The sequence below is a fragment of the Pavona decussata genome, unplaced genomic scaffold, assembly GCF_977016875.1.
Source record: "Pavona decussata unplaced genomic scaffold, jaPavDecu1.1 SCAFFOLD_131, whole genome shotgun sequence".
NCBI lineage: Eukaryota > Metazoa > Cnidaria > Anthozoa > Scleractinia > Agariciidae > Pavona > Pavona decussata.
In genome coordinates, this window is record NW_028145545.1 from 837,877 (window position 1) to 860,000 (window position 22,124).

Below are 22,124 nucleotides of genomic sequence, written 5' to 3' on the forward strand. Positions count from 1 at the left end.
TGATCGTTTATTTTATTGTTATGACCTGTATCTGTATGATGAAGGAGAGATATTTTGGGAGAAATTTGATGCTTATCAATACTGGGGGTGTAAAAGGGTTGATTACTGTTGAATTTGTTGTATTTTACAGGTTGCCGTCGCAACATTTGCTACTTACACCTTACTTGGAAATGAGCTTACAGCGAGCAAAGCATTTGTCGCATTGGCTCTTTTCAATTTGCTACGAGTGCCTCTTATTGCTTTTCCCGATATCATCATGGGTGGTGTTCGGGTAGGTAGTGGGGCTTGTTGTGTGTTGTTGTCTTTTACCATGAATGCCAACAAGGCGGACGTATAACAAATTTGGTTATTGTTCTTGATAACTTTATTATAACTTTATTTACTATACACCATGTTCATAGAAGGAAGCTATTATGTTATCATATCGATAAAAAACCAAGTATACTTCGTAGGTTTCTCCACCCTGCTAGCAGAGCCTTTCTTTTGCTTGCTCGATTCTGGCGTTCGCGAGTAAGACTGCATAAATCGAGTAAGATCTTTATTGAGCATGCGCTGCATGTTGCTAGGATACAGTTTCGAACCCAGCCCTAATATGCCTAATAGGCGTGCGCTTGCCTCCAATACAGCATTTTAAGGCGAGCCTTTCAGATAATTTTTCAGGGCAACGAGAGGAGAAACCACCGTTAACATCGGCTGCGAAGGAGTTCGTCTGACCGCTTGGATAACTCTTTCATTAACGGAATCGCCAGTTGATAAATTAAGGATTTGCCGTGTCCGGTAGGAAGAGAGACGGACGTATCAGAGCCGGAAAAAAATCAAATCATGTAATCCACGCCTGACCAGTGTTTCCGAGAATGAAATGAACATTTGAATTTCTCTTTGTAATGTCCGACATTTGAATGGAATGTTGAACATTTCTCTGAAAATCTTTCCGAAGAGGACGCATTAACAGAAAAAAAAAAAGATTCAAAATGCTGGGGAAACAATTGTTATTCTAGAAATACTTAATGTTGTAATGTAAAGAAAAATTTAAAGCTTTATACCGTCAATAAACTAGGGAAACTTCTACGGGAAATTTAAAACCGCGTTGGCGATGTTCAAAACTGACAGGTAAATTTCAAAACGCCGTTCAAATTTCAAAATACCGGTCACGCGTAAATTGACTGTAAGAAGAATCTTCGAGCATCTCGCAGCCATCTTGATTTGTCATGGTACAGCGGGCTCAATTATAACCATCGGTTTTATCACTAAACGGATGCTCGCACTGGAAAAACCAGTTTGAAGAGAGAAAACAAGATTGACTAGTCCACAGGTTGGGGCTGCGGCGGCTTCAAAGAGTTGACACGATTCAGGCAGAGCCTCCTTTTCTCTCCTCAGTAAAGAAAAAGACAAAAGGAGGCTCTGCTCGCAGGGTGAGGTTTCTCAAGCTTTTCATCGTTTCAGTAAGTGCACATCAAAGGCTGTTTTTTGTTTCCGGAACAGAATGACTATTCTGTGAGAATGAAGAACGTCAATCTCTTTTAATTCAATCCCTGATTTTTTTTTTGTTTTTTACAGGTATAAGTAAAACTAAAACAAGACAACAGTTTTACATATCTGAACATCTTTCAGATTGTGTTCGATAAAAACTGTTTGTTGTTTGTTTTCAATTTTTAGGCTCGAATGTCTCTTAAAAGACTGGAAGAATTTCTGGGGAGAGACGAACTGGATCCCAACAATGTTCAAAAGAGAAAGTGTAAGATTATTGATGAAAGGGTATGCACGGACATCGCTACAGGCAATCCACACGGCGCATGACCAACAAACGCGAATATTTGAAATCCTTCAAAAAATCATTAATAATTCATCAGCCCATTGACCTATCAAATGGTCGGTATATATCACGTGCAGTGACTTTATATCGATAAACCTCCTCCTCATTAGTATGCGGTGTTTTTTCTCGTATGCTAATTCCCAACGTTCACAAAAGCATAATTGTTATGAACTCTATTGACACGCTTTTCCAGGCATGTTTTTGAAGCCGTTCAAAAAACTCGCAGCACATGTTTTATCAGTGCCTCGTGGTTTTAAATCCGATAAAATACTCCTCCTGCTCATTTTTTAAACATTACTTAAAATGCGCGTTTCAAAAAAAGAATTAAAAACGAAAAGACGAATTGAAACCTTTTTGCAGGATTCCGAATTACCATGGAATTTTCTCATTAAACATTAAAATATGTAATTTGAAGACTCTATGATCTAAGTTCTTGTCGAAAAAAAAGTGTGCTGAAAATGTCAAACATACTTTTAAAACAACTTACACTTCGAAGTTGTCGAGGAATAATTCTGCATATATTTACTGAAAAGGTTTAACAAATAAAGGATGCCCTAGACTATGGCTAGCTTCAAGTTGCGTGTTCGTGGATGTCAATCACAGAAAAACTGTTTGCTGCTAGGCTTAGTGATGGCGCTACCGCCACGGTATTTAAAAGGAGCAGAATTTATAATTTTTCTATTTGCTGTTAACGTTGTTTTCTCATAATTTCTGATTGGTTTTTTCTTAACGATAGCGTATAATTGTTGATATAGGTTTGACTCTCTGACATTGGCTTTAACTCCTGCTAGAATAGAAACAATTCTAACAGCTCTTATTCGATTGACTTCTGCCAATACTATTGTGCCGGAATCATTATGTGCTTTGGCTCTTATGAGTCAATTCCGTTGCAAAATTAGGGATAAAACAATTGCGGAATTAAGGAGAATTCGTACCAATGACTGATGGAAATTAGAGGTTATTCTGTTCTTTCCTGTAGTATCCTCCTGTGCAGTCAAAATAGAGAATGGCTCGTTCACTTGGGGTAGCGGCGACGCGCCTTTGCTACGAGAGTAAGTTATGCTGTAAGATATTAAACTATAGCGTAGTCTTGTCACTAATTTCCCGAGCTAGTGGATAAAGTTATCCCCTCTTTGAACAACTGGGGCCAGGTGTTTATTTCCAAGCTTATGTTGTCAGCAGTATAAACAAACTGAGGTCATTGTCACTACCGTAGTCATTATACTGGCTCCAATCTTACTTTTTTCGTTACACACCCTGTCCTTACAGTCTCTTTACCCAGGCAACAACGAGGTGATATTTAACGGAAGGTTTATATTTTTAGGATTTCACTTAGTATTCCAACTGGTTCACTGGTGGCAATAGTTGGCCAGGTTGGTTGTGGAAAATCTACTATCCTCTCAGCAATTCTTGGAGAAACAGAGAAACTGCAAGGAAAAGTTTTTGTGGAGGTAAGAAGTATTTAGAAGTATATTCCTCCACGTGATTTAAGATCTTTAAACAGTAACTGCCTTACTAACGTGGAATTTAAACTCTGTAGTTATGGATTAAGGTTCTTTTCAGTAGCCTTACCGCAACTGTGGAATTCCCTGCCACTTGAAATAAGATCTTGTGAAGACTTGAATAATTTTAAGAAAAACGTTCAGACTCATCTTTTAAGGAAAGCTTTTCTATAGAATTAAATACCACATTTAGACATTTTGTACATTAGAAATATTAGACCTAAGTATGTAAATGCACATTTTTTATTCAGTATTGTATGGTGTAATGAAATTTATTTGCTGTAATTGTAAAGCGCGATTGGACATCGCTGGAAATCGCGCTATATAAATAAAGTATTATTAAGAATTTGTGGACTCCATCTTTATACCACTGATTTGAGTGCAAAATAATCGTGTGTTTTAGACGGAGATGTGGCGACAAACACATGAATGTTAGCAGCTGGAACCTTTTTGCCAAGGAACGGTCTTAATCATTTTTGGAACTGATCGTGCCTTCGTTATTTTTCAGGGTTCTGTAGCTTATGTCGCCCAACAAGCTTGGATTCAAAATGCTACTGTACGAGAAAACGTCCTTTTTAGCAGACCGTTTGATTCTTCACGCTACGAGCAAGTCATTGATTCATGTGCTCTGAGACAAGATTTGGAAATACTTACCGCAGGGGACTCAACAGAAATTGGAGAAAGAGTATGTGATTTCACATTCCTGTTGTATGAAATTCATTCCAATTCGCTTTTGCTTAGAGACGATCCTTTTTACTTATAATTTAAGGGATCTTAGCGTTCGCTTATATTTATAACAAAATTCACATGTTTGTAGTTTAATTTGCATAGAGCAGGGACGGTGCAGTGGTGAGAGCACTCGCCTCCTACCAACTGAATGTGTCCTGGTTCTAGGAATTGACGCCATATGCATATGTGGGTTGAGTTTGTTGTTCATTGTCTTCCCGGAAACCAATGGTTTTATATAGGTACTTCACTTTTTCTCCATAATGAAAACTGACATTTCCAAATTCCGTCTTTACCAGTACACATTGGATGAAGAGCTACTTTTTGGATACACCACTGTATTTTTTCCATTCATCATTGAATCATACCTGTAAATCTTGGATCAATATCCCATGAAATCTTCCTGACATAACGACGGTGACTCCTTAGAGTATTTGTCGGCACACGTTAACATCTGACACAGGAATCACAAGCTATCCTATGACAATGGCGATGGTAATGGCTATGGCCTTGCCTATGGAATGTCTGTATTAACCTCTATACACACATCCAAGCTTACGACCATGGCAATTTTTACTTTTGTGTCTAGGTGCATGTTTTACCAGTAATAAATCAAACACAGGGAAGAGTGTTTTGAACATCTTTTTTTTTTTTTTTTTACCAATTCCAATTATTCTTTGCCGTGAGAAATTCAAAGCAAAATTTCACCAAATTAGTCCCATTTTCAAACTTCCCTCACGCCACCCATTTCGTTTGTTTTACCCTCATGAATTAGGTAAGGAAATTGACAATTATTGTTTCTTCTTATTATTTTCTTCAAATAAATATCTTTCGTTTCACTGTATTTATTTTTAGGGTATAAACCTAAGCGGAGGGCAGAAACAGCGCGTGAGCTTGGCTCGTGCAGTGTACTTCAATGCCGATGTCTACTTGTTGGATGACCCCCTAAGTGCTGTAGACACCCATGTTGGAAAACATATCTTTGACAACGTTATTGGTCCCAAAGGGATGTTACGAGATAAGGTTTGGACACGTAGCTATTTGTTGGTTTCATAGTGATACAGTAGAACCTCTTGGATCGACCAACAATGCCCCATGTTAAAAAAAATAACTCCGCTCGTCATAAAATTCTGTCTGCGTCAGCTTACATTTAAAGTGTCATTTTAGAGTTTTCACTGGTGACAACCTCCCTTCAACAGAGGTATCACAAGTTTGGATCAGCTCTGAATAAAATGCTACGCGTGTAAAGGCTCTTGAATGCCACGATTATCTACGTCAACGTACTCTCTTTGATGCCAAACCCCATTCAATGTTTCTCTACCAACTGAAGTGCAATTGTATTTCCCGTTAGTGGCCTACTTTCGTACTCAAAACGATTTAGGTAATAAGAAAATTTTGACACTTCGTTCACGTTGATTAAGACAGTAAACATTTGCACACTGGCTATCTTTATTTGTAGACTCGTCTACTTGTGACTCACGGCATTCACTTTTTGCCTCAAGTGGACAACATTATCGTGATCAAAGATGGAAGAATTTCTGAGGTTTGTAAAAGAGCATAAAATCGTTAACAAGTAGTGCTTTATGAAGAAAAACATTTCGTTTCTAATGAGAAAATTCCTCAGCTAAATTCGTTAGAAAAATAACTATGCTTAACTTGTAGGCCTGTCACAAAAGTTGGTATAGGAAAATCATTGCTGACGTCATTGTTTACATTAAATTTGCCTCATAAGTATAATAATCATCAAACAACAAACTACGAACGAATGGACACTATAAACTAAAAGGGCGTGCCATTCTTGGTCTTCGTAGTCAGTTTAGAGTCAGAAGTTATGAAAGTATGCGAAATTTATTCGTTGAAATTTTAACGGAACCATTTTGCTTAAGCCGTCAGAGTAGGTTTTCTAATCAAGCAATTGTCAGGCGCCCAATAGTAAAGATTTATACATTCTTACCAGAGAGAAAGGCTTATTTGCTTTAGTAAGGAAAATCCCAATGCAGCAGGTTTAAGGGCTTCTTAACTATGTTATTTGCATCGTTTCGTGTTTCTTGACAGTGCGGAAGTTACTCAGAGTTGCTGGAGAACTCAGGAGCCTTTGCTGAATTTTTGCAAACCTTTTCATCAGACAATTACACAGAAACCTCGTCAGGTAACACCTACAGTGGGGCCAGATGATTTTGTCACGTCCAAGTGAATAAGCGTTACGTTCAGGTTATAATAACATAGACAAGTGGCAAAATTTGAAGAGTCCATCTCAAATTGTACGTAGTCTGACACACCCCACAATATTGTGAAATCATCTGAATTTAGTTCTCTTCAACGGTTAGTTATCAAGAAGCAAGACAAGTGGAGTTATTTGCATGCTCCAAATTAATTGCTTATCCTTGGTAACTTGTAGAAGTTAAAGCTGTAGACAAAACTGTTTTCTTAAATTCCCCCTTCCCCCCACCCCCACCCCCACCCCCTCTAAAAAAAATGGAATGATGGCGTGATACATTGTGGAAATGACGTCATTAGTTTGAAAAGTCGCCATTTTAGACTTCTCGATTTCACCAAACCATCAAAGTTAGCTGAAAAATAATCAAAATCAATAGTGAAAGGCTAAAATGCCATAAAAATGTAACCTTTTTTGACGACAATCTTAAAGTTCGTGTAGCAAAAGGTTTTAAAATCAAAATTTCGAAAAACGTGTCTGTCAATATGCTGTTACAATAGAAACATCAAGTCACTTCAAAAATACAATATTATACAAATTTTCGTTAAGTAAATTTTTGAAAACGTCACAGAGTTTGGTGGCTTTTGTCCTTGAAACTTGACCAAAATCCAATACAATTACTTCCAAAGCTTAATTTTCCTGCCTTATCTACAAAATAGCCGCCGCAAATTGTTAATTAAAGGGGCAGTGTCATGGGAGATCGATGGGAGATATCATGATATTTGGCCAAAATTCACTAACTTTAAACTCTGGACACTGTGTTACTTAATTTCTCAATCGCTAATTTAAAGAAACATTAATAGTGATTCTAAGACGAAAGGTTGAACCAAAATATAGTACAACCGGCGATTTTTACTGCGTTACAACAGCGAAATTTGAAAACGTCTGCCAGACGTTTTCAAATTTGAACCCCTCTCTATCTTAGTCATCTGCCGGCGAAAATATCCGTGAATAGTTTCTTTGCATTCTGATAGCCTTTTGATGTAATTTTGTCATTATATCTTGGCTGCTACTGCAACCGAATAGCGTCTTTCCGATTTTCAATGTGTTACTAAAAATAGCGTGATACTGTCCCTTTAAGATGTACTAATTAAGTGTGAATGAATTCACAATTTCATTGTATATTATAAATAACTAAAAACTGTGTTCTGTGATTGTTGATAGAAAAATTAACAAGACCTTCTAAGAGAGATTCCAGCAAATCAAACACCTCTGCCGATGCAACGGAAATTGAGAAGGCTGAAAAGCGAGCTACAAAAGAAATGGGACAAATAATTGAAGAAGAGAGATCGGAGACTGGCAGGGTAAGGTCACCCAGTTCCTGAAGGGATGAATGCCACTTTTACCTGCATGTTACTATCTTTCTTAATAGGGTAGAGGACTTAATTAGTGCGAGGTTATCGATAATTGTGACGGACAAGAGAGAATACCACGGGGATTATCCAGTTTTTTTTTTGGTCAAAAAGTTTCTAAATTTATATTTTAACAACTTTCTTATACATGAATTGCATTTGGAGCACCGAATTTTCAAAGAAAGATTGAGCTACACAAAGTTCTGGCCAATGTTATCTAAGACAGAAAGGAAAGAATTGCTTTTCATTTCTATCTTGGCCATCCGTAGCTGAAGACATTTATTGAGCGTTTTCTATGTATGTAGAATTGTTGCTTTTTTTGGCAGCTCTGACTGATGAAAAAGTGTCCTTTGGCGGTTATGGAACGGAAGACAGCTCTCAAACGATTGTTCATTCATACTGTCAGTGAAAACAGGCCTCTTTTGAGAATGATGTATTATTCAGTGATGACACAGGGATACTCGGAAAAAGGAAATCCGAGTGCTCCTATCAAGAGACGAACCTAAGAACTTCCGATTACTAGTTCTAGTGCTCTACCACTGAGCTACAGGAGACTAGTGGGAGTTTTCTGTTTTTTTTTTTTAGGTTAAGTTCTCCGTGTTTCTTTCGTACCTTAAATCCTTCGGTGTCTGCGCCACGATCTTTACTGTGATCTTTATGTTCTTGATGGAAGCTTGCACAGTTGGAGAAGGGGTGTGGCTAGCCTCCTGGAGCTCAGGAAATATCACTACGGATAAGCAAAGGAACTTCTACATTATCATCTTCACCAGTATTGGAACAGGCCAAGGATTGTTCATCCTCTTGGCGGTCGTAGCCATTACCTTTGGATCCATGCGGGCATCACGCACGTGAGATTCTATTGTTGAATACGTTTTAATATTCCCTTAATTGAGCGGAAATTCAAGATTTAAAAACATAATTTCTAGACCTAGCATACCATTCATCAGTGAATTTCGTCTCCTTTTTTTCATTTTCATCTTTACGCAGATGATCAAAGGCGATTGATTGCCTGCCTTTTAGGTTGCATCATACACGGGGACAACAGGAATGCACACACCATTATATTCCTCTTCTTGCTACTTGCAGCCTGCCTTCTCATAGATGATATCATGCATTCACGAACTAGCCACTCAGTGCTTCTAGGAGTTACCAATATTACATCCTTCATGCAGGAATTCATGAGCTTCTTGCAATTCCTGGATTCGTAGTTTCTGTATTATAAACTCGAAGGGAAGAATAGATAACATTGATGCATTCACCAATAGGCTTCCCTTGTTTACTTTTTCAATTTAGATTATCGACTCATAGATTATATCGATGCACTCAACAATGAGTATCTTGTCTCTGCATCTTGCAGTTTGTATTGTGGATAGCATAATGCATTCGCCAGCCCAATGAGCATTTTTTCCATCCATGTTTGTTTGCTCCTAACATTAATTAATAATATGATTCACCAGTTAGCAAGTGTCTTATCCTCTTGAAGTTTACATCGTGGACTCATTCATTACATGCTATTTCAAAAATGAGGTTATGATATCGATTCTCCCATTTTCTTCTTGTATTTTGCATCTTCATGTTTAATAACATCAATTGTTCATGAGAATTATGTATTAATCAGAAGATGACACAGGAATACTCGGCATACTCACTTACAATGCTCTTCAAACTGGTTCTAGAAAGATACAAATTTAGCGCAAGCTATAGGTTAAAGCCGGACATGTAAAACATTGAAAAGTTAACTGTAAGTGATCAATTATGTTTCCTTCTTTCTCCTACATGCAGTTTGCATCACAGACTTCTGGAGAACATCATGCATTCACCAATGAGCTTCTTCGATACAACGCCACTCGGAAGAATTGTGAACAGGCTTTCAAAGGATATTAACATCATTGATCAAATGTTGCCCGGTGAACTGCGATTTGTTTTAATGGGCGTGATGGATGTTATCGGTATGATTGTGGCAATTAGTTATGCTACTCCTCTGTATCTGTCGGCAATACCTCCCCTTGCTCTCCTCTATTTTTATATTCAGGTAAGATGACAGAAAAAGTGGTACAGTCTTGATTAAATGGAACGTTGTTATGGCCACGCGCTGGTTCATAAATTGCTGCTTTAAATGAAAAAGAACAACAACAACAACAAGCAAAAAAAACACAGTCACTTGTTTATTTGCAAGAAATAAGCTGATGCAGAAGCCCATGATGCAGAGCGTACAACTTCCATACGGGGTCTGAGAAATGGCGTTTTCACAAGTAGGGTTATTTTTAGATACGCCTTTCCCGCGAATTGTTACGGATAGCCAATCACAAGTGATTACTTAATTAATAATAAACTGTTAATACGTAACTACGATGTCCAGAAAAGCACTTTAATGAGATTCATGAACTGCATGATATACATCACAAGGTGTCCCCTTACCTAAATTCTCACTAAAACACATAATTCTGTCCAACATAAAAGTCATATGAAAACGACAAAACGGTCTGGTTGAAGTACCCAAATACAGGGTTAGGTGCATTTCTGGACATAAGTGGTAACTACGTGACTACAGCTCATGAGCTAAAGAGATAAACAATGGCGGACACATGCGAGGAATCTTTTTCGCGGACAATTCTGACGGTAGTTAAAGCGATGATTTCACTACTAAACCTTCTTGTGAAAACACCGTTGCACGAGTTAATGGCTGATAAAAGCAATAACAGAGGTTGCTTGCTGATAACTTTATTTTCGACATTGGTTGGAAAATAGTACCTAGACTCAGTCTGAGCTAGGACAAAATCCATGCAGACGGCGGGAAAATTTGCAAGCGGTAGCAACCATGAAAACATGAAACTGGCATTACACGTGTAAAACGTTGCACACGTAAGGATTCAAGGAAATGGCTCTTTAAAGGGACCATGTCACCCAAGGCGCATGCGCGCGTTGATGAGAAGCACTTTGAAATAGCTTTGCCCAACTTTTTTTCTAATACCGTCGGAGAGTTCAGGGAGCTGTTTTGTATCGCGTTCGTCTTCGGATAGTTAGCTGAATTTTTCTTCACGAATGTTCTTTAGTAATTACAGAAGATGTTTGTTGTGATGTTTTTGAAAGCCTTTGCAATGGTGGAAAAGAAAAATTCCCGCGACAAGTTGCATGTAAATTAGTCTCAACCGGACTCTACTGCGCATGTGCCCCAGCTGACATAGCCCCTTTAAGTTGGTGGTTTTTCTCCCACATAATCGCTTTGGACAATTACTCAAGGCTATTTTACAGCATTCTTATTCTTTCCGCAGAGAGTTTATGTGGCGACATCCCGTCAGCTGAGAAGAATTGAGTCTGTGAATCGTTCACCAATCTACAGTCATTTCTTAGAGTCACTAAATGGTGGTAGCACCATTAGGGCATTTTCACAGCAGAAGCGTTTCATCTGGGATAATTATGAGAGGACGGATAGGGCCCAAGGAGTTTTCTACTTATCAACATCCTCGAACAAGTAAGAAAAGGTCATTTGGCATTTGGCACAATCGTCTCCTACCAACGTGGCCCGAGTTCGATTCTCTGATCCGGTGTCATATGTGGGTTGGGTTTGTTATTGGTTCTTGTGCTTTCTCCGAGAGGTTTTTCGCCATTTACATTTCCAAGTTCCATATTTGTCAGTTGATAAAAGTTTAACGGGAAAATTTCTGTTAGCTGCGTGGCACTTGTACCTTTTTATTTGTCAGTTGGACTACTTAATAAGTGCTCTGCGGCTCTGCGCTAAATACTATATCATTGATACTCACGTAAAGTGGTCTATTTACTTTATTTTAAGTTAGACTTGACGCTTAAAGTCCTATAAACTATAAAATAATTTATGAAGCTTATTTCAAAGGCCTTTCAAAGTGACGAATAATTGGGTGAAATATCTTCTCTCGTTCTAGAGATATTCAAGTTTTTGTCCTAAAACTGATGACTTCACAAGTCGTCACAGTACAAAGAAAAATCACAAAATCAAGAATATCTCAGGAAATATAGGAGTGAGGGTGTTAAAACTTCGCACACTCTAGAACAAGGGAAGATTTTCAAAAACAAAATTAAAAGAAAACGCAAATCTTGTTTTCTTTGAAAGGCCTTTACATATAGGCATAAATTACTCGGCTTTTGACTTCATGTTCGCTTTGAAAAGTCAGCTTTTATATAACGTTAGCTAGCGAATGAAATATTTTTTGTCTAACAGTATGCAACGTTTTTTATACACAGCTGGCTTGGGATTCAATTCATCTGCGCTTTGAAAAGTCAACTTTTATTAATATAACGTTAGCGAATGAAATATTTCTTGTCTAACGGTATGCAACGTTTTTTATACACAGCTGGCTTGGGATTCGTCTGGGGTTCCTTGGAAGCTGCCTCATATTGCTAGCTAGCTTGTTCGCTGTTATATTCAGGAACAAAATAACAAGTGGTTTAGTTGGAATGTCGTTAAGTTATGCACTAGAGGTAAGAAACATTTTGTTTCACCATGAGGTACTGGATATTGTTTGCTTGACAGGGTAACCTGTACCACAGAGCGAAAATTTTTCGCTCTACTGTAAAGGCTTCTGTTCAAAACCTTTGTCTTGTGTCAAATTTCTGCTCGATATAGATGTTAAATTTTTCTGTTTGTGACAGAATGGCTTAAGTGTAAGTGTCGAAAGCAATTTTCTGTTGGTTTTGCGTGGGTACGCTCTGTGATTGTTTGGTAACTAAGTATAACTAACGCCAGTTTCTCAACCAATGACAAAAAAAAACAATTTTAATCGTGACTAGCTCGTGCGACTTTCTCTGCGCTTGGCACTGGCTACATGTATTTGCGTGGAGTTTTGGCTCCAGTTGTTCAAAGGCCGGATAAATTTATCCTGTGGATAAGTCACTATCCGACAGTTTCAATCTGTGCAAAGATTTCAGTATTTCGTCTTGAACAAGCAAATATACACTCTAACCACAGTTAAGTTTGGGAGTGTAGGAAAACCTTGGACCGTGTTAAACGTGAAGTATATTTTAGACCCTGAATAGTGCCTTATCCAGCGGATAATGTTTTCCGGCCTTTGAACAACTGGGGCCTGGCTGGTTAGCTGCTCACTTTACATGCATTATGTATTGTGATAGGCCAGAGGAATTACTTTGTATTACGACACTCAATTGAAAACTTCTCTAATCGTTTACTTTGTCATGGTAATCACAATAGTACCCTCACCTTCCTAACCTAATTGTGTTCTAGGAATCCTGATAAAATAGCCCTTTTCACGGTTAATTTTTCTCATTTGCGTTACAATGTTATCCAGCGTGGATGCGAGGCAATTTCCTCACATACATGCTAGATTTCATTGTAATTCAAATGAGCAGAGTTAACCGTGAAAAGGGCTATTGTATGTCACCTATGATAATTTATTATATTTATATTTTAGGTTTTGGCTCCCTATTTGTTACATTGTAACATGAAGGAAAAGTAAATACCATCAAATTAAGACCATATGCATGTCCCCTTGTCTTTAAAAGCTGATCCGATGAAACAAAATCAGACTTTTATACTGGATACGAATATCAAAGATGGTCTGCATCAATGTGCAGTTGCGTGATTAGTGACCTGGCCTTTTAATGGAAGCGAGGCTGCTGATGGTGATTTTTCAAATCATTTCTTATGATATTTTAAACATCTTTAGATAACTGGTAGCCTCCACGGGGTGGCTCGATTTGCAAGTCTTTTGGAGAGTGATCTTGTCGCAGTTGAAAGAGTAAAAGAATTTTCTGAAATACCTACCGAGGTAAGAAGTGTCCGCGAGCAGTAACAGTTGACTTAATTTATATTTTTGATATTTTTTAGATGTATTTGACGTCAAATCCTTTGAGGCATCGGTCAACTGCTTTACTGGTGAAAAAGGTTTACTTGTAATGTAATATATCGGGCTAGGAGACGGTCGCACCACACTTCACGTGATCTAGATTTGAAAATGTCAGCTATTCGAAGAACTACGGATGACTGGTATAGAAAGCAGAAAATGAAACACTTTTTAGAAACAAAAAATCTTTTGAACCATCACCTCCTTCATCCTACAAAACAATTTTTGACACCCAAAGTCAAATTTTGTGGCAAATAATACATGTAGCTGCAGTTCTAAAAACGGGCCAACTCGAGTCATGCTTGTTTGATTGTGTGGTGAGAATCGTTTTTTTTTTTCAGATTATTATTATTTTTTATTATTTCTTTCTTTTTCTTTCCTTTCTTTTTTCGTTCACAATTTCCAACAAATATAAGATCTTCTCACAGTCTTTTTGTCCATATTCACTGACTTAATTGTGAACCTTCTTCTCCTGACGTAATTCTGAACCTTCTTCCCCCCCCCCCCCCCCCTCCCCACCTCGGGAATTGAAAAAAGTGGTCCTAACTAGAGCTGGTCACTTACAAGAATGCAATCTCGCAAGAAACCAAAAGCTGAAACAATTGAAGCTGGTCACTTACCAAAGCTTTTAGCATAAAGCTTTCTTCCTCGGTCTCAGAGTAACACTCTAGATTCAGTAGTAAATCATCTTGAATTTTAGATTTGAGATCTTAATCTTTCTTATTCCGGCCAAAGACTTAGTATATTTTCTTGTTGAAAGCCGCTGTATGTTGTTCCCCGTTCCAACATTTATTATGATTAGGCAGTGCTATATTACTGTAAATGTGATCACGAAGTGTATACTATTATTAAAGAGATGCCGTAATACGTATCAAAATCTTTGAGTGGTCGCTTACGAGAGCTTAAAAACAAAGGAAAAGACCAGTTGGGAATTCCCAAAAGTGGTCGCGGTCGCTTATGGGAGCGGCGCTTACGAGAGCTTTTAATTACAGAGTTTAAGTGGCAATTCCAACGGGATTTCACAACAGCGGTCGTAACAAGAGCTGTTCGCTTACTAGAGTGTGGTTGCAAGAAGAGCTTCGACTGTATCACTAAAATTTTTTATGCATGAATAATGCTTTGAATGAACCTGTGGAAACGGGAGATATTAAGTTCGGTTTTATAATTAATGGCAAACTAGTTTTAGGAAAAGACGTAACTCTTTCCAATTTGAGCATTAATTTGGGGCTAAGACAACGAACGAATGCACAGAAAACTGAAGAGACCTCACTTTATAATCTATCTTAACAGGATGACTGGATAAAACCAGATAGTCGACCCCCAGACAACTGGCCTGACGCAGGAAGCATTGGCATAGAAGAGTTTGACTTGAGATACAGAGAAGGATTACCAATTGTGCTTAAACAAATCAACTGTGATATCAAAGCAGGAGAAAAGGTATATTGCTATTGTTGTTTTCTTAAGAAGTGGTCTCTAAACGTCTTACATACAAAAGGACATTCCACTCGTACAATAAATTGACGTTAAATTGCTGCAAATAGTATCTACGTTTTTAAGCTTAGCCGTAAAAGATGGACATGGCATTTTAGTGTTATAAAACTTGGATTTTATTATCGCCTATTTTTACCTTAAGATTTTCTGCGCGCCGTCATTTTGGATTGCGTGACCAACAAATGACGTCATAAGATTCAAAATGGTGGTGCGCGGGAAATTTAAATATTGTGCGCAAATTGGCGATAGTCATACCCACATTTGGAACACTAAAATGCTGTGTCCGCTCTTGAAACTGAGCTTTGAAATCTAGACACTATTGATGACAATTTTAAGTCAGTTTGTTGTAAGAGCGGGAGTTCCCTTAAATACTCCAGCTAAGCTCTCCAGCTACCCAAGAAAACAACAACAACGTTGTCCTTTCTAGCATTTGTTTTGTCATTCTTAATGTTGTATCATGAACGATTCACTGGACAAGAAAAGCACTTTGCATCCAAGAGAATAGTATATGTTGATAGATTACTTTCATTCTTGCAAAAGTGTCGAAAACAAACCAGATTCTTTGAAAGCCTAAGTACTGCCCAACGGTATTCATTTGATATTTATCAAAGCTTAAAATTCTATGTATGCAAACTTGGTATACTATTTACTGCCATTTTTCAAAACAAAAGCAGGTGCAACGCTGATTAACATTAATTTGAATGACTTTATCTTGCGAATTCTTTTTATAAACATCTGATGTACGGCATGATATTCAGCAAAAAATAAAAAAGTGGTACTTCGGCTTTCCCTTCAATGGTTACAAGCTTAGAGACTCCTTCAAAGCACATAACACAGCGTCGGAGGAGGCAGGTTAAACAGCCTTCTCGAGTCCTTCTTTGTTTATTGTTGTCATACAGGTCGGTGTTGTTGGTCGCACAGGAGCTGGCAAATCGTCCCTGGCTTTAGCCTTGTTTCGTATTCTTGAGAGAGCTGGTGGAAGGATTACAATTGATGGTGTTGACATCGCTACAATTGGTCTCCAAGATCTGCGAGCACGACTTACTATAATTCCACAGGTAACATCTTTTCACTTTTAAACATATTTTCTCCATGAAGTACATTCCTCGGGAGGGACGATAGAAGCTAAGAAACGAACAAAGAATTAAAATGGGTCTTTTTGTCTAGGAAAAGGTTGTTTTTGTTCATCGTGGTAGATACAATAACAGTTAAATTAACATCGTTTGTCATATACCTAGACTTTCATTCAACAAAACGAGCACTGTGATTGGTTGATTCTTGGTCACGTGCCCCTGATCAAATACAAATCCGACCGGGATACAATTCCGCAGTTGTTGCTATCTCAGTTGTTTGTTTGTTTCTTTTTCTGTCATTGTTGAAGGCAAAGTCTAAATATATAACAATATAACAATATAATTCATATAATCAATCAACGATTCGACTGTGTACGGCAGCTTTTATAATATTTTGTTAATAGGCGTGCTACTTCCATAATCTCAAGATAATTCCTTGCCTTAAAAGGATCCCGTGTTGTTCTCTGGAACTCTTCGCTTAAACCTGGACCCGTTTGATAAACACACCGATGAAGAACTGTGGACAGCGCTGGAAGTGAGCCATTTGAAGAACTTTGTTTCTGGGCTAGATGACGGTCTCCAGCATACACTGGTAGAGGGAGGAGAGAATTTAAGGTGAAATGTTCTTGCACGTTTAAGGTTTCTTCTGCTCATTTGTTTTTGTCAATTCTAGACTATACCTATCCATACGAACCGTGGGGTATTTGCTTCCAGAAATTTTCCAGGGATTGTGCGTTGGGTTCACCAAGTTTTCAAAAGAAAGGAAAATTGTCCATGACTGAGAACGTTTTCAGTTGAGCTAGTCTTAAATACTGGATATAATGAAAATTATTACCAAGCACTTCATGAATGACACCGACGTATATACAATTTGTGAGGCATCTCAAATTCAAATCTGTCATGTTAGATCACGCCCAAAATTCATGTTTGTCTTCTAATTAAACATGAGAATGTGTGGAGATGGAGGACGATGGGTCGAGCGAGTTGACAAGTGTCTCAGCATTGCAACAAGCAAACAAATGCGAAAAATGCGAAAAGTTATCCTATTTCAAGTTAGTATAAATGAGCTGGCAGCACCTTTGAACCGCTCTTAAAACCGGATGAAAAGTTGCAAAAAGTACCAATGTGGATTCCATACCGTCGTATGTCGCATTCAATGATTAATAACGGTAATTGAATTGAGTGGAGTACAATTTGGTCTGAAATCATACGCGTGATTTAAAAATCGAACGAGCGCGCAGCGCGAGTATGATTTCAGACCAAAATTGCACGACACAAAGTTTAATTACCACTTTATTACACCTATTTTGAAATCACAGAGTATCATTGTCAATATTAATATTCTATTTTTGTTACTTCATTTCCATTTTGATGGGCTAAAGAAAGGATGCGATTTAGAGCAAGAAATGGTGCAATTTGCGAATAAATCACACTTTTGAGAGCCAATCAGATTGCAAGAAACACCAGTGATTTCAAAACGGGTGTAATAAATATCCTTATATTTTTAAAACCAACCGCCGCAAAACAGGCCTCAAATTGTACATGTATTGAAAATAATAACTAGAGTTATGAGCATATCTCTTCTGTATTCTCGGTGATTTCGGAGTTTTAATAACAGTCTTTATTCTTCCATTTTTTTATAGTGTTGGTCAGCGGCAGTTAGTTTGTTTAGCGCGTGCGTTGCTCCGTAAAAGTAAAGTCCTGGTTCTCGATGAAGCCACGGCAGCGGTGGACCTGGAAACTGATGAATTCATTCAACAGACGATTCGGCGTGAGTTCGCTGACCGCACAGTGTTCACCATCGCTCACAGGCTCAATACCATCATGGATTATGACAGGTGAGGAGAACAGAGGTTTTTTTCTTCCCTTATTTAAACATATTTCCTAGACGTTTTTGAGTCCATAGCCAGGGAGGGAGGGGCAAGTTTCTGCAATCTTTTGTTGGGTTCTCGTTTAAGGGGGATGGGGGGAGGGTTGTGTCTTACCCCTAATTCTATCATTTCAAGAATAAGAACCAAACAGGAAACTTAGAAGGGTAAATAATATGTAGAAAAGGGTTTCCGTCGAACTCCGCAAAATGGGGCGATGACGCCATACCACGTGACATGAACTCTCTATCTCTGAATAGCTGCCATCTTGTATCTCTCGATTTCTCTAAAGACCTCAAAAATTCGTCAAAATGACTTTGGCTCAAAACTTATCAAAACCAATAAAGAAACAGTAAGAACAAAAAAAATTAACAACACTTGAGTGGCCGTTCATGGATACATTGAGAGACTTATGCTCTCTTGAAAGGGTTATAAATCAATATATCATTTAATCATTGTATTCTTGATTTCTAATTAATGGTAGGGTCTTGGTTCTGGACAATGGAGCTGTTATCGAGTTTGATTCCCCTGCGAACTTATTAAAGCAAAATGGCGTCTTTTCGAAAATGGCAAGAGATGCAAGCTTGGGATGAGCCGCGTTATCTGAAAGACGTCAATAACCTTACATCTGCAATACACCAAATCTTAATGACTGTAGAAATGGACGTTACATGTGCATTCATAAATCTCACAGTCTGTAGGTGTGATAGACTGCTTGCAGTATGTTTCTCTCTCGAAGTTTGTGTAGCAGGTAACACGCCGCGAAAAATTGGGACGAGGAGGATTGGGGCCAGGCAAGATCGGTGGGCTAGAAGAGAGACCGACCCTCCTTTTTGCGTCTCGCCCCAGTCCCTTCTCGTTTATACCTCTACTGATGCTCGCGTTTGACGGATTCATTAGGGAGCTTAAGCAACGACGACGGCAACGGAAACGCAAACGTCACCTGAAAATATAACTTTATTTCATTTGTGCTACTTCGCGATTATTTCAACTCGCTCAACATTTACAAAAATGACGAACTAACAGGAACCAAGTTGGTAGGAGTGGCGTACAAGTTAAGAAAGAAAATGAAAAATTCATCGCGACCGTCGTACGTTCACGTTCTCCACAAAACCTTAAATGTGGTCATTTCACGTTGTTTTGCGAGGACGGCAAAGAAATGTACCAAAATGTAAAACGCACGTGCAGAGTGGTTGTTTTTGCTCATTAAACCTATTGTTTTGCGGCGTTGTCGTCGCCGTCGTCGTTGCTTAACCTCTCTATTAACCCTCGATGGACGCCGGGATCTTAAGAGAAAAGGGGAAATGCAAGCAGTCTACAGGTGTGAAGTTACAATGCTTTGCCAACGTGAATTAGCTGCGTACACGCAGCGAATGAGATAAGCAAAATGTTTTCTTTTATAAACCTTATTCCAAAATGGCTACCATTTAATATGCTTTTGTTTACATTGAAATTAGCCCTCCTCGCCTCGTTCAAGCTTAAGAACGAGAAGAGCTAATTTGAATACCAACAAAAAGAATATTAAAATGGTAGCTATTTTAGATTAAGGTCTATGCGACATAGTTTTCCAAGCAATAAGTATGCTAAGGCCACAAGGACGTAACGCATTCGAATGAATAAACTATATATTGTTAACAATAGTAATATGATTATATGAATGTCGAGTACTTTAAGGAAGAAAATTAAAATATATTTTGTTGAATTTTTATCTTTATTTGCCTTCTAACAAAATTGTCTATCTACCTACATCTGAAGCGAAGTCAGATTGCTGGAAACAGTGTAAACTCCAAGGCAGAGTGGTGTAAGAGCCCTACTGATTTTTCCAATTTGGGGTTAGTTTGCACATCTGCACGTTTTTGAGTTCATAGCCAGGGAGGGGTTGGTGGTGGTGGTGGTGGTGGTGGGGGGGGAGGGGGGGTGACCATGACCATCAAACTTTATTTCAATATCCTTCTTATTTCAGAGCAGCCCCTCATACAATCATGGTCAGACCAACATGGAGACGCAAACCTTAATTTTTTTTTTCCTTTGAATAGTTATGACTTTTGAGTCTGTGAATGGAATCCTAAAGTGTTACTGTTGAAACGAAATTTAAACCGGTTCAGGAGTACTCTCATACATCTTCTTCTGTAAGTTTACTGCGCCGTATAAGTTGGCTGTAACTTTTGAGTCGGTGGATAACATCCTAAGTTGTGACTCTTCAAACGAAAGCTGCTGAGCAGTGCCTTCTTGTGGAACTACTTTTCTTGGTGTGCAAGGTGGTTCTTAAGCTTTTTACTATTTTGTAGATGAAATCCGAAAAACGTAACCAATCAAGCTAATTTACTGTGAGAGTATTTATTACGCCTTAACGAGCGCTTTGCTTGGCGTTTCACGTAACGTAGTAAGCTTCCGCCAGCCTAGTACCAAGTTATTCTTTCATGTCTCGTTGTCCGCACACGGCCTGAAGCGGGGACGTGTTAGCCAAACGAAGCCGTGTTCACGTCACTGCTAGAAAATAGAATCCAGGCCCTGTGTTAGCTACAGGGTAGTTTCACTCGTCGCTATTTTGCGGTTTTTTTTTCTAATAACGTAACATAGTTTCGCTTTGTTAACTTCTTCAGCTATATACCAGCGCGCAAGATGCAAAAGGAAATAGAGCTAGACCAACTTTATTTATTTTCAGTTTATTCTTTGCATTCTTAACTAATACATGTAGAATGCATAATTTAACTTGTAATAAGATTGGCAACTGGACTGCACCCATCTGGAATGATAAAACAAAGAATAACATAATCATTACGATGCTTTTATACTCTTCCAGTAGTAACACAGCAATTGCTACACAATTCAAGCTTATCCTCAGGCTCTCAGTTTGACTTACATCATGTATAATTTCACAACGTTTACTTTTTCGACTTTTTCATCATATTTCTAATCTTGTGTTTCACGAGCGAAGATTCGAATTAATCGACCTTTTAAAGGTGTTCTTTGTATTGGACATTTGAGAAGTCAACAAATGGCCAAGAATAATTAAAATTGACGCAATGATGACGCCAATCTTTCAATCTTTGTTATATGTTTTAACAGTTTTCTAGCAAATTAAAAAACGTCAGGGAAGCATTTTAATTCATTTTCACTCATGCTCACTCATGGTCACTACATATAATTACAATTAATAACTTAATTTTTGGAAAAGAAACAGGCATCTTTACTTTAAGGATGGAGCCGTCTATTTATGATCACAGCATTCGTATGACGCACATTCACTGGTTTCCCGACAATATTCCAAGCAGCTGTTATCACATCTTGGGTCTTCAAAATTGAAAAACTGCTTTGCTTCCTCTGCGTCAAATATGTAATCGCGAGCTCGAACGTCTGCAAAAGAAATGAATAAAGTACTAAGAGATTTACTGCGTGCCGTAAAAAGTGGACTGGTTTATAGTTCAAGCAGCCTCGTCTCAAGTCGTCCTCTGCGCGCTGCCGAACGTGACGTCACCTGTCACGTGATCGGGAAGACGCGTCTTGTATTAGTACGCCTCCTGCTCGGTCCCAAACCTCAGAAAGCAGCTCGGTTCGCTCGATAAGCGCGATTATGCCAGGGAACGAGGACTGGGGTGTTCAAGAGGAACTATAGCCAGCCTTCAGATAGCAGCAAAAACATCACAAAACAAATATCAATGACCGGAACAAAAACTCTACGGAGGCGTTCTTAATGATACCTTTTAAAGATTTTATTGGGTAAGAAACATATACAATAGAAAAAGTTACAATTCAATAAGACGGCCGTTAAAAAAATTAATTTAATATGGAAATTAAAATTCACGGTGGTAGTTCAATAAATCGGCGCGAACATGCAAACAAACAAAAACACAACTGCAAAACAAAAAAACTCAAAAAAGGTGTGAGCCAGAAAGGAAGGCGCGAAAATGGACAAGAAAGCCCATGAAAGGCACTGCCAGAAATGGGTAATTAATTAATTCAAAGTCTAATGAAAACAATTAAAAATGACGAAAAGAGATACATGGCGGAGGCTAGGTGCATGGCTTGTCGATATGAAAAGAAGAATCAACGACACTAGTGGAGTCTGTTCCACCGGGCCGTTCTTCATAATATTTACAAAGGAATGGAAATACTGCAAGGTGGGCATCTGTCTGTAATGGGGGCCTTTGACCATTTAAGTGAACATTCTAACAAATTTTCATTGACGTTTTAAAATGATTCTTTTGAACAGCCAAAAACAAAAGAGAAAAAGAAAGCCCGTTATGATA

At 38.3% G+C, this 22,124-nt stretch overlaps 1 protein-coding gene and 1 long non-coding RNA gene across 2 annotated transcripts in view; one reads left to right on the forward strand and one right to left on the reverse strand.

The window, feature by feature from the left end:
- Positions 1–19,576, forward strand: part of LOC146468395 (multidrug resistance-associated protein 1-like) — a 37,230-nt gene extending 17,654 nt beyond the window's left edge. Inside the window, exons 10-28 of the mRNA XM_085124587.1 lie at positions 131–271; positions 1,657–1,735; positions 2,793–2,865; positions 3,138–3,264; positions 3,824–4,000; positions 4,897–5,064; positions 5,501–5,584; positions 6,097–6,190; positions 7,421–7,560; positions 8,194–8,456; positions 9,391–9,640; positions 10,881–11,080; positions 11,937–12,063; positions 13,266–13,367; positions 14,733–14,879; positions 15,833–15,991; positions 16,455–16,621; positions 17,650–17,844; positions 18,359–19,576. Of these exons, the coding sequence (XP_084980713.1) occupies positions 131–271; positions 1,657–1,735; positions 2,793–2,865; positions 3,138–3,264; positions 3,824–4,000; positions 4,897–5,064; positions 5,501–5,584; positions 6,097–6,190; positions 7,421–7,560; positions 8,194–8,456; positions 9,391–9,640; positions 10,881–11,080; positions 11,937–12,063; positions 13,266–13,367; positions 14,733–14,879; positions 15,833–15,991; positions 16,455–16,621; positions 17,650–17,844; positions 18,359–18,467 (2,802 nt within the window). The 3' untranslated portion in view covers positions 18,468–19,576. The remainder of the gene's footprint in view (positions 1–130; positions 272–1,656; positions 1,736–2,792; positions 2,866–3,137; positions 3,265–3,823; positions 4,001–4,896; positions 5,065–5,500; positions 5,585–6,096; positions 6,191–7,420; positions 7,561–8,193; positions 8,457–9,390; positions 9,641–10,880; positions 11,081–11,936; positions 12,064–13,265; positions 13,368–14,732; positions 14,880–15,832; positions 15,992–16,454; positions 16,622–17,649; positions 17,845–18,358) is intronic.
- A 217-nt stretch (positions 19,577–19,793) lies between these two features.
- The window catches only part of LOC146468396 (uncharacterized), a 12,867-nt gene continuing 10,536 nt past the window's right edge, over positions 19,794–22,124 (reverse strand). The window contains exons 3-4 of the long non-coding RNA XR_014867503.1: positions 20,255–21,231; positions 19,794–20,220 (exon numbers count right to left, since the gene is read on the reverse strand). This is a non-coding gene — a long non-coding RNA (uncharacterized LOC146468396). The remainder of the gene's footprint in view (positions 20,221–20,254; positions 21,232–22,124) is intronic.